The sequence below is a fragment of the Metarhizium acridum genome (genome assembly GCF_019434415.1).
Source record: "Metarhizium acridum strain ARSEF 324 chromosome Unknown scaffold_356, whole genome shotgun sequence".
NCBI classification, from domain to species: domain Eukaryota; kingdom Fungi; phylum Ascomycota; class Sordariomycetes; order Hypocreales; family Clavicipitaceae; genus Metarhizium; species Metarhizium acridum.
Window position 1 is genome coordinate 1,010,876 of NW_027094030.1, and position 14,485 is coordinate 1,025,360.

Genomic DNA, 14,485 nt, shown 5'->3' on the forward strand with positions numbered 1-14,485 from the left:
AAGGGTTTTTGCCGCCTCCCGTCGCCACTCATGGAACCGCCGCATCTGAAACCTCCCCGACGGCTGCTTCACAATGCGGCAACCCTTTCGGAGCTCTTTAAAACCAGCTGTGATGCCACCGATTGCCAGCGTTTCTTTTTCTCAGACATGGTCTGAGCCCGGGTGTGCACATCGATCGGCTTACATGTCTGTCTCACCGCCCTAATGGTGTCGAGGGACCCCAATGCCGCTCCTGAAAGTAAGTCTTTCGACCTCTTTTTTATATTTTTGTCTTTGCCTTTCGATGTCAAGGCCAACATGCTCACCGGAACCACCAATCAGAGGGTTGCGGTACCTGCACCAAACGTCGCATCCGATGCGATTTGGCACGGCCATTTTGCCAGAAATGCGTGAAGCGTGGACTCGAGTGTCCCGGCTACGGTCAGCGGCTGCGTTGGGCAGGCGGCGTTGCTGTGCGAGGCAGGTTGAAGGGCAAGATGATTCCGCTGCCCCAGGGCGGCGACTTGACGAATACACCGCAGCCGACGCCGCACCATGTGTCTGCGACGGCGTCAAAGGACGAGGTTGACGGGGTTGATGAGGTTCAGCGCCATGCCGGCTCGCCGTCTGTGTGCTTGTCCATGCCGCTGGATCTTACCCTGCGCAGCTCGTCGCCCGAATTCATCGACTACTACGACAAGAATCTGGCAGGGCTGATGGTGTGGTTTGACTCGGAGGAAAACGACTACCGACGACGTGTGCTGCCCCTAGCCACGAGCACGCCGGCCGTGCGATACGCTGTTGCTGCCATCGCCGCCCATCACGGCGCGAGCACCTTTTCTTTGGGCATGCCTCGCTTTCCCGAGGCTGCCAGGGACGCTTGTCTCGGCCTGATTAATCGCCATGTCCAGAACATGACGGAGCGGCTGGCCGACGGTTCTGAGCTGAATACTGGCACCGACATTGCCGAGGCCGAGTGGATTTTGGCCTCCATTCTAATGATTTCGTGCTACGAAATGACCAATTCGCAGGTTGCCGCGGCCGAGGGACACAAACGCGCCGCGAGGGCTCTAGTCAACGTCTTTACCACCAAGGAAGCGAGCAACAGAGACCTCTTCCGCTTTCTCCGCACCCAACTCTCCATCTACGATGTGCTGGCATCTACCACTTCCTTCAACCTCCAAGACATCCACGAGACCGTACTCCCCCCGCCTGGCACCGAACATGGTCTCTTCTCGCAATACCTCTCTCTGCTACACTTTGTCACGCTTCTGTCTCGTCGCGCCGCCTTCGGTCTAGACGCTACTTGTAATGGCTTGGCGCCGGGCAACTCCCCCGACGCAACGCTTATTCGGTGCCAGTTCGAACAGGCGCGAGGCGCCACGCTCCTCGCCGCGGGCAAACTAAGAATTGAACCGGCCATTGTCCGGCGCGACTTTGTACGGCTCGTCGACATTTATCACCATACGGCTGTTTTGTATTCTTACCGCTGCTTGGGATACGCACATGACGGCAACCTGGATTGGAAGGCATCGGTGGAAAGGCTCTTCGAGCAGCTTGACGCCTTGGAGGATCCCACGCCATGCGCCCACAACCTACCCTGGCCTGCCTTCATTGCCGGTGCCGAATGCCACGACGACGTTGGGAAGCAGCAAGCCGTCACCAATTTGCTAACGGATATCACCAAGACGACGGGCTTTAAGAACCACGCCGACATTCTCAACTTTTTGAGCGTGTTTTGGGGCGGCACAAATCCAGACTGGCGACCGCTGGCTCAGCAATTCCAAGAAAAAGGAGACCAGGTCCTTCCTGTGTGAAATGCACAAAACACTTGATGGTACGATGCTTTTTTTTTTTTCATTTCTTCTATAAAGGGGGGAGCAACGTCCTTCCGATCACCGACACGCTTTACTTCTTCACCGTTTCCTCATCTTCCACGCCGAAAATAACCCTCATCGGATCCTGATATTTGTACAGTCCAAGCGCCGGCGGGGCAATGCCGTATCCCAGCAGTCGCAAAACCCGGGGCGAGAAGCCTCTCTTCTTGGCCAACTCGGGCGGCACTTCGAGGTATGAGTTTTCTTCCTGGCGGAGGGTGCCCTTGCACAGAAACATGCCGATGGTTTCGCGCGCATCATTCCTGTTTCAAAGACGCAATGACTAGGTCAGCCACGACAGAACCCACGGCAGATGACCGTGCTAAAGAAAGGGTCTTGGAACACAAAAAAATTCTTACTTGGTCACGTTTGCCCCACCGGCATGATACACATTTCCCACGAAAATTGTCGCATCGCCTACCTCGAGCTCCGCGGGGATGGCTTCTTCGTTGAGGGGCATCCTGTCCGGCCCCCACAAGTGACTCTTGGGGATGACAATGGTCGCCCCGTTTTCCCTGGTTGTCTTTGTCAAGGCCTGTAACGTAACAACGGTCAGGCCTGCCCACACAGAGCGAACTGAGATCCGGGGGGTTTGTTATTTTTGCTTACAGTCACGCAGCCCAGCATGACGGGCATGTCGCAGTTCCGAGTGTGGTAGTCGGAATCGTCTCGATGCAGGGCCTGCTGCGTCCCTCCAGGCTCGACGCGGAATCCGACGATGCTGGCAATCTGCGGCTTGGCCGAGACGCTCTTCTTTCCCTGACCCTCCCAGTAGGTATACCTGCTCGTCAGCATGCCGCTGGCGACGGACTGGAACAGCGGGTTCACGAGCAGCTCTGCCGTTGCGTCCGAGTACGCCAGGATGCCGTGGGCTCGCTTCGTAGTTGTCGGGAAGAAGCCGGACTCGTCGACGCGGTCCGAGTCGAACTGGAGCTTGAGGTCCCGCCTGACGCGTTCGCAGAGCTCTTGCGGCACGAGGCCCTTGACTATGACGGCGCCATCGCGCTCGATGATGGACTGGAGGAGGGCGCCCGTCGTGGACTGGTCGTCGGCGTAGACGGATGTGAGGGTTTTGCCGGCCTCGGTTGGGAAGGGGCCGTTGTGCTTGCTGCAGAACATTGTTTGTAGCTAGCGTCTGGGTATAAGATGAATAAATTCACGGCAAAAAGTAAACTTGTTCCATGTGTCTTGACTGGCCGTCGCCGCATCTTTTATCTTCACCCGATTATGGATCTGTAGCTGGACCTGGCATCGCATCTCTCGTCTCAATTCCCCTTCTCGGCTACAGCTCTGAGAGAGCGAGAAGTAGTCTATACAAGCTACCATGCCGTCTTGGGTAATACCCTAGAGAAAAAAGCCCGCGTAGAATACCGAGATTGTATCCGAATTGACGGGCGGGTATAATTCCATCGTCGTTCTACCCTGTATCCTGCACACACTCTGTGTAAGTACCCAATGAGGAAATTGGTGGAAAGCGGTGGGGAATTTTCTCATAGCAACAACCACTTCCAGGCTAGTGCATCATCGTCATCCATCAGCAGCGTCGATCTCCCCGTACCCAGCAAATTCATTCAAAATGGCAAATGGCTCGACAGGATACGTTCTTGGGATGGTTAACGAGGCCGTCGACCCACAAGCAAAGCATCCAAGGCACTTTGGCCGAGTGGTCTAAGGCGCCGTGTTCAGGTTAGTCGACTCGTTCGACTAAGCTCATTCGCGGTCTAGTAATAGGCGAGGGTTCGAATCCCTCAGGTGTCATGAGATTTCCACATTTGCTTGTATCATCCGATTTTTTATCTGGTTGTGATTTTTTTTCCGGGGCTAGGTTTTTCTCGGGGTACTCGTGCCACGCCCCACATTAGGTTGTTCAGCTAGCAAAGCCCTTACCACCTAAGGTGGTGCTTAACACTAAGGCGGGCTACTTAGTAAGCCGGGCCACTTTCTAATTTATGACGCGTTTACCCGCGAAAATGGCTGTAATAAGTGTCTAAAACATAAAAAGCGAAGTGAAATTACGTGTTATTAAGGCTCTTTAATTTATTAACGAAAATCTAGGTGTAAAACTTCGCGCTATAGCCTAAAAATTTAACGTGCCTTACAGTAAGCTTTAACGACGAATTAACGGTGTTATTACTAGGAAAGGCTATCTAGCAGCTAATATAAGGCTTTTAAGAGAAGAAGAAGTTACTTTATATAATTATATTAATCGCCTTAATAATACGAATTTCGCTATATAAGTTAAATTTATTACGAATATTATAAATTACATTTTAAAAGAGAGGTTATTACTAATAGCCCTACTTAAGCCTCTTAAAAAGCTTTAAACTACTCGCTTTATTAAGCGGTATAAATATAATAAATACCTTTAAAGAAAGCTTAATATAAATTAAAAGGCCTTAAAAGATACTAAAAGGGTTCTTACTTATTTTAACACCTTAAAAGCTATTATTAAGAAGTATAAAATCCCTTCTTATAATATTTAAAATATAAATAAAACCGGCTTTTATATTAATATTAAAAAATATAAGCTTATTATTATAAAGCGAAAAAGGGCACATCTTTTCGTAATGCCTAAAAATTACGAGTTAGTAATAATAATAGAAGGGGTCTCTATTACCAGCCTTTTTATTTTTACCTTTCTTATTCTTTTAAGGTAAAAACACATGTAATCTTAGTATAAATTAGAGGAACTTAAAGTAAATATAAAGATTATAGTCTCGTTATTAGGTTATTCTAATAACGAGATTAGCTTCGCTTAAATATAGTATTTTAACGAGTTTTTAAAGCCTATTAGCAATTATTACCTTTTAATCCTAGTGTAACGCGCACATAGAGTCACCTATAAAGAGGGACCGAATTAGGCACCACGTATAGGGAGTTACCTGTAAAGAGGGACCGAATCGGGTCCGCTTATATACTAAAATAGGGTATAAATCCCTATTAATTCTAGTTTAAATCCTATAAGTATTATTACGTGAAAAGCGAGTATAAATTAAGGCTAAAACCCTTAATAAATAAGTATAAAAGAATTAGTTTAAATATTAAATAATTTAAATAAGTTTTAATCTTATATTATTAAGAGATTTAAGAATAAAGTTCTTTCTTAATTTCTTACCTAATTATCTTATATCTTAGGTTTATTTTAAAAATTCTAAAAACTTCTTTATATAATTACCTTTAAAAAGATAATAAGAACTTAAGAATAAAGCTATACGTTATATAATAATATATTAAAAGAAGAAATACTTATTATATCCCTTACGCGTAAATTATTTACCCTTTTAACTCTTATTAAATACTCTATTATAATCGTATAAGAGGCGTAATTAAAGAAGTACTTACGTAAACTTAAGTGAATTTAAGAACTTAAAGCTTAAGAGTAAGAGTTACTTTAAGACTTATTCTTAAATAATAAGAGAAGGTTCTTAAAATAATAAGACTTCTTCTTCTTAAAAGAAGATTAAGGTTTAAAGATTTAAATTAAGAATCTCTTTAAGTTATCCCTTAATATAAACTAAAGAAAAAGAGATAATTAATTAAATAACCTTTAATATACTTTTAAGGGTATCTTAAGAAAGTTTAAGAAGAATTACTTTTAAATCTTATATATAATTACGTAAATAGAAAATAAATGTTATTTTTAATAAAACTAATATATTAAGAAAGTAAAGGCGCGTAATTTAAACGTAAATATTAATTAAAAAAATTTAAAGTATAAACCTTAAATCTTATTTAAAATTCTATTAATTAAAATGTAATTATAGTATAATAATTAAAAGATATACGTTAAAGGGAAGATTAATCTCTTTAAGACTTTCACGTATACTTAAACTTATTAAAAAAGCACTTCCCTTATATCTTAAAGGTATAATAAGCACTTAGCTTCTTTATAAAACTTTACTCTTACCTTTAAAATTATATTAAAATACATGTATTAAGTATACTAAAAACTTAAAAGGAAATTATAGCTCTTATTACTCGTTTTTAAAATAATATAAAAGGTAAGCGAAATAATAAGTAGCCTTAAAATAAGAACTTAAATAAGAGGCTCTTTAAGGCGCCTTAAAGAAACTCTAGAGACTCTTCTCTTAAAAGAGAAAGTAATTAAAAAAGGTTCTTAAAACCTAATTAAAAGCGTTTTTCATACTAAAACTTATCTTAAAATAAAGATAAAAAGAAAGCTAATAATAAAGAGAAAAAGAATTTTACCTACTAAAAGTATAATAGTAATAAATATCTTTAAAATAAATACCTTAAGAGAGAAAAGATTAATAATATAAAAACTTAAGATAAAAAGAGAGAAAATAAGAAGAATATTATAAAAAAAGAGAATTAATTATAAATAATACCTAATTTATAATTAATAAAGACTATATTTAGGTAAAAGCTAGCCTTATAATATAGGCTATAATTTAAGGATAAAAATTAATACTTATTAAAGACTTTAGACCTTTAAATGTATTTTATTTTTTGTATTTTTTCTATACTGTATTATAATGTATTGTATTGTAATATATTATAATACATTACAAGATAAGAATACCTATAAATGTATTATAAGGCTATAAAATATCTAATAATAGAAATAAATGCTTGTATAAGCATATTATATATTAAAATAAAGCTAAAAATCACGTGGTTTTAAATCTTTAAAAATTAACCTTAAAATGTGGATATTAAGCGAGATATTAAGCTTTAAAGTTATGTCTTAAAATAAAAAGTAAGTAAAGCGGGGCGAATTTTCAATTGCTTATAACTTTTTAAGATAATAACTTATAGTAATAAAAAGTGGGGCATTTTAAAGAGCTAATTTAGCTCTTTTCAATGATATAAAATTTTCCCTTATAACCCTTATAATTATCCTTATAAATCCAAGTTAAAAAAACAAGGGTCTTTTTCACTTAAAATACATTTATAGGTATTTTTTAAATGTAATGTATTGTATTTAAATACAATACACGAAAATACAATACAATACAAAATACAATACACAATACACTTGTATTTACTATATTTATAAGAGCTCTAATTAAAGTAACCTTAAATACTAGAGCTAAAGCGGACTTAATTAGTATTACCTTAATATAGCGTATAAGATTACACCGCTTAAATAAGATTCTATTAAGCCTTAAGGTACCTAGTAATATCTATTTATAAAAGCTAGGAGTATAGGAGGTGTTAAGGACTAGCTATACTATACTACTATAAGTATACGTTTTTAGAAAGTAAGAATAAACTTAAGAAGAAAGAGAAAGAGAAAGAAAGGTTTCCCCCTTTTTACCTCCCTTTATATCCCTACCTAACCTATAGATTATTTAAGTTAGGTTTAAGCTACCTTTATAATAGGTTTAGCTTAGGCTTAAGCTACTAGCTTAAGCCTATAATATACCCTTTCACTTACTTAGGCTCTCTTAATACCTAGCTAATAGCTATGTAAAGCGTGTTATACCTCTTTTTTACCTCTTATATTTATTTATTTTTATTTCTTTATAGGGGTAAGGTAGGTTAAGTATAAAATAAATCTCTTATAGTATTTTCTTTTTATTCTTTATAACCCCTTATTTTTACCTCTTTCTTAGAATAATTTTAAACCTTATTACACGCGTTTTCCTATAAAATCTATTCGTTAAGCTTTTAAATTAATCCCTTTATTCTCGCGTTAGTTTAAAAAAAGAAAAATAATAATATAACTAGTATTATTAGCGCTCTCTTACCCCCTTTTACCCCGCGCTTCAAGCGCTATTTAAGCGACTTTATCGTGGAAGGTAACTCTAGTAAGAATAATATTTCTAATAGTAAGGAGCTTATTAACCCTTATACGTAATGTTAAAATTAACTTTTAAATACTAGTTATTATAAATGCGCCTTTAGTCCTAGTATAGTATACAGAGCATTAACAAAAAGACTACACTACATGTAGTTTTTTAGTGTAGTTTTAGTGTAGTATAGTTTTTATAGTTTTAGTGTAGTTTAACTACACTATAACTATATTTATAGTGTAATGTGTAATTATAAGGGCTTTAAAAGTAGACTTATAAGCTTATAAAAATAACCAAAAAATACTATAATTTTAGCTCATTATAATGCTATAAAAATATCCTTTATAAGTTAATTTATAAGTAAGATATTAAAGTTTAAAGAATTCTAAAAATAAAGATATTAACTTGATTTATTTTAAGTATTTAATAAGAAATAAATGCTTTTTAAATGTTATTTATATATATATAATATATGTAATTAATATAAAAATTTAAAATATATTTTTTTTTACTTTAATTATATGTAAATAATATTTTAAAATATTTTTAGTTTTTATTTATATTTTATTTAATTAAAATAAATCTATAAAAATAAGTAATAAGTATTTTTATATTTTATATAAGTTATCTTAATAGCTTATTAATATAAAACGTATAACTTTATCTAATATATATTTAATAAAATTTATATAAATTATTTTATATATAATTATATATGTTTTTTAATTTAATTAATATATATTATTTATATTAAAGTAAAATTATATATATTATTAATTTATATATTATAAAGTATTTTATAAGCTTAAATATATATTTAATATAATTAATCCTATATATATAAAGATTAATATAAATATTAAAAACTTTATTCTTAAGTTTTTTTTTATTCTATATATTAAAACTATTATAACTTTATGAAAAAAAGGAGTTTAAAAATAAGAGTAGTATCATTTTAAAGCTTATAATCTTAGCTATCTACAAATATTAACCCCACTTAATTTCACCCATTAATTATAAAGATAATAGCCGCGGTATTTAATAGGGTAAGTTAACTAGGGTAAAACGCTATAGCGTTTTACCCTACTTTAATAAAAAACGCTATAATTTCTATTTCCTAGTATCTCTACGAATACTTAATTAAAATTTATAAGCTTATAACTAATTAATAGCCCTTAAAAAGCCCTTTAATTTAATACTAGTTATATAATTATAAGTCTAGTATTCTAGGAGTTATATTCGGTTAAAGTTTTAAGATATAAAGATTTCCTGTAAGCTATATATGCATGTTTTAAGTGATAAAACAGCATATTATCACATAATATAACGCCTTTGATACATTATAAGCACACCGGCTTTTTTAACTATTTCACTATAATTGTATTTTCTCGTAAAACTATTCTATTATTTTCCACACGAATATATATGTTTAAGGGGTAATTTAAGCATTAAAAAAATGCCTAAATTCTAAGGTTTCTAAAACCGTTTATATTTTAAATTTATTCTATATATTAACTGTATTCTCTTGCTTTAAAGTTTAAAACCTTTCTTTTTTACATTAATCTTCTTACCCTTATAACTCTATAAATACTTAACTTTTATTTAAACTTTTTCTATTATTAAATAGCCTTAAATTTAGGCTATCTTATAAAAACTTTCTATTATTTAAAACCTACCTTTATAATAGATTAAAATCCTCTTAGAATTACACCTCTTATTATTACGAATAATTTAAGCTTTTCTTAGTAAACTTTAACTAAAAAAGACTATATAAATAATAAGAGCTATTAATTTCGCATAAAATTATATATTATTTAACATAACCTTTTTTCTTATAAGGTTTTAGTAGTTAATTTAAAAAAACCACGAGAAATCACCTTTTTTTACAGTTAGCTAAGCTATAACTTTACTTTTACCTGCCTAGCTAGCCGTTTTTAGTCCTCTAATAGTTTAGTATATTATAGGAAAAAACATTCTACTATTATAGTATTAAAAGCCGAAGAAAACGATAAAATAACTAGTAAGTTACTTCTTTTATTATTTTATATCTTATTATATTATTATTTTATATCTTATTATATTATTATTTTATATCTTATTATATTATTATTTTATATCTTATTATATTATTATTTTATATCTTATTATATCATTGATTTATATATTTATAATATTATAAATTTATGATTTACTAATATACTTATAAATAGTCCCTGCTATTACAGAATTACCTTTAATTTTTAACTTTTTAACCGAATCTAAGTTTTCTAGCTTTTTAAGAAGCAATAAAAAACCTAGAAATAATACTATTACTAGTAGTAGTAATAGATTTTCTAAGGATACTACTCTTATATTAGCTCTTAAATTTATGCTTTAAAATAACCTATCTTTTGCTATTATAACTAGTAAAAGCTTTAAAAAGCTTTTAAGTTATTATTACAAGTAAGTTTATATTATTATATTAATATATAACTCATATATTATACTAATATTAAGTTATTTTAGTTATAATATTAGCTTTTTTCATTATAAAGGCCTTATATCTCACATGAAAATATTACATTTAAATATAAAAAATAATATAATAAATAAAATTTAAAATTAAGTTAATAAAATAGGTTTTATATTTATTTAACTTAATATTTAGACTTTTATTAATTCTAAATTATATTTAGGGGCTATAGCTAATTGGTTAAACCCCTAATTTAACTTAGAATATTATTTAATTAGTAAGTATATTTATATTATTATTATTATTATTATTATTATTATAATTTAAAAGCTAATTATATATTTAGGATTTAAATATTTACCTACTAGCTATACCAGCCATTTAATTAATTTAATTTTTAATGAATTATTAACTAAATATAATATAAACCCTAAAAAAATTATAAGGTTAGTAGTTTATTATTAATAATTATATATAAAATAATATTAATTTACTAACTTTTTAATTATAGCTTTACTAGAGATAATAGTTCTAATAATAATACCTTTTTATCTTCTTTTTTAAACTTATATTTTAAAAGGCATAAAAAGCCTTTAAATATTTAATGTATAGCCTATATTTTAAATATAGTAGCTAAAGATATAATATTTATATTTATTAACGAAATAATAAATACCGAAAATATCAAAGATTATATAAATAGCGAATTTTTACATTATTCTACCAAAGAATTCAACGATTTATCTGCTAAAAAAAGAATAAAATTTAATAATTTAACTCTAGGTATTTATTATATTACTTATTTTATATAATTTAAGCTAATTATAAAATAGGAATTATTAGAAAAGTTAAAAGAATAGCTATTCTTATTAAAAATAACCAATAACTTTATTTATAATAGTTAAAAGCTTTAAAAGAAGCTAAAGATAAAGGATTTATTACTAGAAATAGTAATCTTATAAAAATACTATTAGGTAAGTTATTAATTCTATATTATAAATATTATTTAAAGCTTTAAAAGCTTATAAATATTATTATTAATATTAATAAGTTATAATAACTAACTTTACTTATATTAGTAAACGTAATAAGATAGAATTTAACCTATAAAATGCTTTACACAGCTATTTTATTAGCAGAACCTATTAAAATATTACAAAAAAAACGAATTTAATAGCTTTTAAAGATGCTAGCTTAACTACGTAAGAATAGGCTAATTTAAATACTTTAATAAGTATTTTAGAGATTTTTAATTAGCCTATAATATAATTATAAAGCTAATCTTATAATACTATAAGTTTAATATATTTTTTTCTAATAAGAATTTATACTTTACTTTAAGATATATTAAAAGATCAAAAAAGTTAGCTTAAAAATGTAAGTTTTATAATTTTATAATTTTATTCTAAATTACTAATTATTTTATAGTTAAATACTTATAATCTATTAACTAAGGTCTTTATTTTAGCTTTAAAAAAAGGCTTACATAAATTAAATTACTATTTTCTTAAGAATATTAATAGTAATTATAATTTTTAAAAGCCTTATTTATTTGCTATTATATTAGACCCTAGGCTTAATTTATAATCAATTAAAAATCAATTAAGTATTAATTCTATTACTATTAATCAACTATTAAAAGACTTAAAAGCCGAATATAAAGAGTAAGTTATTATATATTTTAAATCCCTTAATAACTATTAACTAATTATATAATAGAACTTATTAAGAATATATAAAAGACCCTAAAAATAAAGCAATTTCTTATATAGAATTAAAAGAAATTTCTTTTAATTCTAAAAAATCAACTAAAAATACAAATAATACTTAAATTAAAGTTAATTTATAATAACCAGCTAATTTAGCTTCTTATAATAATACTAAGCTTTAACCTAGCTTATTTAATAACTTATTTCCAAAGTAAAAAACTAAAGCTATTAAAAAAACTAAAAAAAATGAGATTTTTAGTTATTTAAAGCTTAATTTTAAAGAAGATATAGTATTTTTTATCTTTATAATATTATTTATACATTTATAATTATAAGCTAACTTTTAATAGTAAGATATATTTATTTGGTAGGCTAATTCCACTAAATCTTTCCTAATTCTTTCTATAATAGCTCGAAAATATTTAGCTATTCCAGCTACTTTAGAAGCTATAAAAGGGAATTTTAATCAGGGAACTAATATTATTACTAAGCGAAGAACTGCTTTATTACATGAAAATATTCGAATTATTTTATTATTAAAAAACTAGGTTAAAAATAAGAATAAAAGGGTGGAAAATAAGAGATATTATAATTTATTTTTATATTCTAGTGGAAATTTAAAAGAAAAAGAAGAAGAAGAGAAAGAAGAAGATTAAAATAAAGTTTTAACTAATTGTAATAAAAATAGGGATATTTTTAAGTTTAATTATATAGATATTAGTAAGAATATAAAAGAAGAAGAGAAGAAGGAAAATATTTATGATTCTAATACTTAATTTAATATTAAAAGGGTTTTTTTTATTATTATTTTTTATTTTATATAAAAGAGTGAAATTTTAGCTTTACAAAAGTTTAAAAAGTAATATTTAAAGTTAACTATATAAAGAGTTATTTAAATTTATATTTTATATAAATTTATATTTAATATTTTTATATTTAAGTTATAGGGTAATAAGTTAAATCTCTTTTTTTATAAAATATTTATATATAAATGATAGGATTTTTTTCCTTTATTAAATTAAGTAAATTTTAATTATAATTATAATATAAAATAATACCTACTTACCTAATATATAAATCCCTTAAATTTCTCTTATACTTTCTCTTATTTTTATATTTTTATTAGTTTTTTAATCCCTGTTTTTAGCTTATCTAAGCTAGCTAATCCCTACTTACTAATACTAATATTAGTAAGCAAATTTAGCCCTATTTTAGCTTATTAATTATATTAGCTAATAATAGCTTATAAATTAATTAACACTATATATTACACTAATTTTTAAAATGTAATATAGTATAGTAAAACTACACTACACTACACTACACTAAAATTCACTAAAAACTATAAAACTACACTACTTCTAATACTCTAATAGTATACTAACCTTACTATAATACTTATTAACGATACGTCTAAAAGTCGTATATTTACGTAGTAAATCCTAAGCTTTACCGTTAGTAAAAGAAAGTTAAGCGTATTATTACCTGTAATAATTATATTACTATTAAGGCTATTAAGAAGAGCGCTAACGTTAAGGCTTTTTAAGCTAAGTTCTTACACGAGTTCTTTTTTATAGCAAAAAAATTCCGGTCTATACTTACTTATATTTACGTTAATTTTAATTTAATTTAAATAATTAACTCCCTTATTAAGTTTAACTAAAACTTACTATTTATAATCTAATAGGCTATTATTCTTAGTATATTCCTTACGCCTATTATTTATTATAAGAGCGCTATTATTTACTAGAATTCTAGTTATTAAGTAATAATCGTAGATTTTTACCGTAATTAAGCTAGTATTACTTAAGCCCTTAATTAGCTTATTAATAATTAGCGTATTAATTATAAAGAACGTATTATATAAATAGCTTATCTTAAAAGGGTAATTAAATTTATTAGCTTATCTCTTATTAGCTATAATTAGCGTTTTATTTACGCCTTTAGTATTACTCTATTAGGATTTCCTTTTATTTTTCTTAACCTTATTACTTATTATTAGCTTCTTAAATAATCCCTTAATAATTCTAATAAGCTTATTTTAATTAAGAATCTTTCTTTTATTAGTTTTATTACGCTATTAACTGCTCTTATTTCCCGCTTAATTACGCTCTTACCTTTTATAACTTAATAGCTAGCTACCTTTACCTCTCGCTTAAATATACCTTTACCTTTTATAATTAAATAGCTAATTACGCTTATTTAAAAGCTATAATATTCCTTTAAGGGGAAAGGGTTTAATATTAATTAAAACTAGTATTTTAATAATTTTCTATTAATAAATAAAAGTAAGAATAAGTATAAGAGAAAGGCTTTTAATTATTTCTAAAATGCCTTTAACCTAGCTTTATCTTATAGCTTTTTCTCTTATAAGACTAGCTCTTATACTTATAGTATATAATTCTATTAAGGTTTCTTATTACGTGTTAATAGTACTAATACTAATAGTTTTACTCCTATTAATACTACTTTAAGCTTTTAGCTTAATTTTAATTCGCGCGCCTCTTATTAAAGGTTTACTTACCTATTAAGTATATTAATTCTATTAACCTATTTAATTTAAGCCTCTTTTTATTTACTTAATTTAAAGCTAAGAACTTTAATAGCTTTCTTTTAATACTACTTCTTTTTACTTTAATAAAAGTCTCTATTACTTCTTATTAATAGTTTATTTTATCTTATATTTTAACTAATAAGAATTATTTCCCT

General features: G+C 29.8%; 3 protein-coding genes and 1 non-coding gene across 5 annotated transcripts; 2 read left to right on the forward strand and 2 right to left on the reverse strand.

The window, feature by feature from the left end:
* The first annotated feature begins 88 nt into the window (after positions 1-88).
* J3458_015664 (uncharacterized protein) lies at positions 89-3,022 on the forward strand. 2 transcript variants are annotated; one of them, XM_066120885.1, is made up of 3 exons: positions 89-238; positions 322-1,816; positions 1,957-3,022. In XM_066120885.1, the coding sequence occupies exons 1-2, from the start codon at positions 205-207 to the stop codon at positions 1,794-1,796; spliced, it is 1,509 nt and encodes a 502-aa protein (XP_065974213.1). In that variant the 5' UTR covers positions 89-204; the 3' UTR covers positions 1,797-1,816; positions 1,957-3,022. The 2 variants fall into 2 exon arrangements, with proteins under 2 accessions (XP_065974213.1, XP_065974214.1); XM_066120886.1 differs by having other exon boundaries at positions 89-3,019.
* On the reverse strand, positions 1,888-2,094 carry J3458_015665 (uncharacterized protein; the record flags this gene model as incomplete). Its single annotated transcript, XM_066120887.1, has 1 exon — positions 1,888-2,094. One exon carries the CDS (start codon positions 2,092-2,094, stop codon positions 1,888-1,890), a length of 207 nt encoding a protein of 68 aa, XP_065974215.1.
* On the reverse strand, positions 2,409-2,975 carry J3458_015666 (uncharacterized protein; the record flags this gene model as incomplete). The annotated part of the gene is made up of 1 exon (XM_007815835.2): positions 2,409-2,975. One exon carries the CDS (start codon positions 2,973-2,975, stop codon positions 2,409-2,411), a length of 567 nt encoding a protein of 188 aa, XP_007814026.2.
* Positions 3,023-3,505: 483 nt separating the features above from the next.
* Positions 3,506-3,614, forward strand: J3458_015667. Its single transcript has one exon. It is a non-coding gene; the product is annotated as a tRNA-Leu (tRNA).
* Positions 3,615-14,485: the final 10,871 nt, after the last annotated feature.

Excerpts from the sequence above, each read along its gene's own strand:
- J3458_015664 (XM_066120885.1), top strand. The coding sequence starts at position 205 with ATGGTGTCGAGGGACCCCAATGCCGCTCCTGAAA. Across the intron at positions 239-321 it reads CCCCAATGCCGCTCCTGAAA|AGGGTTGCGGTACCTGCACC; the intron begins GTAAGTCTTTCG and ends ACCACCAATCAG.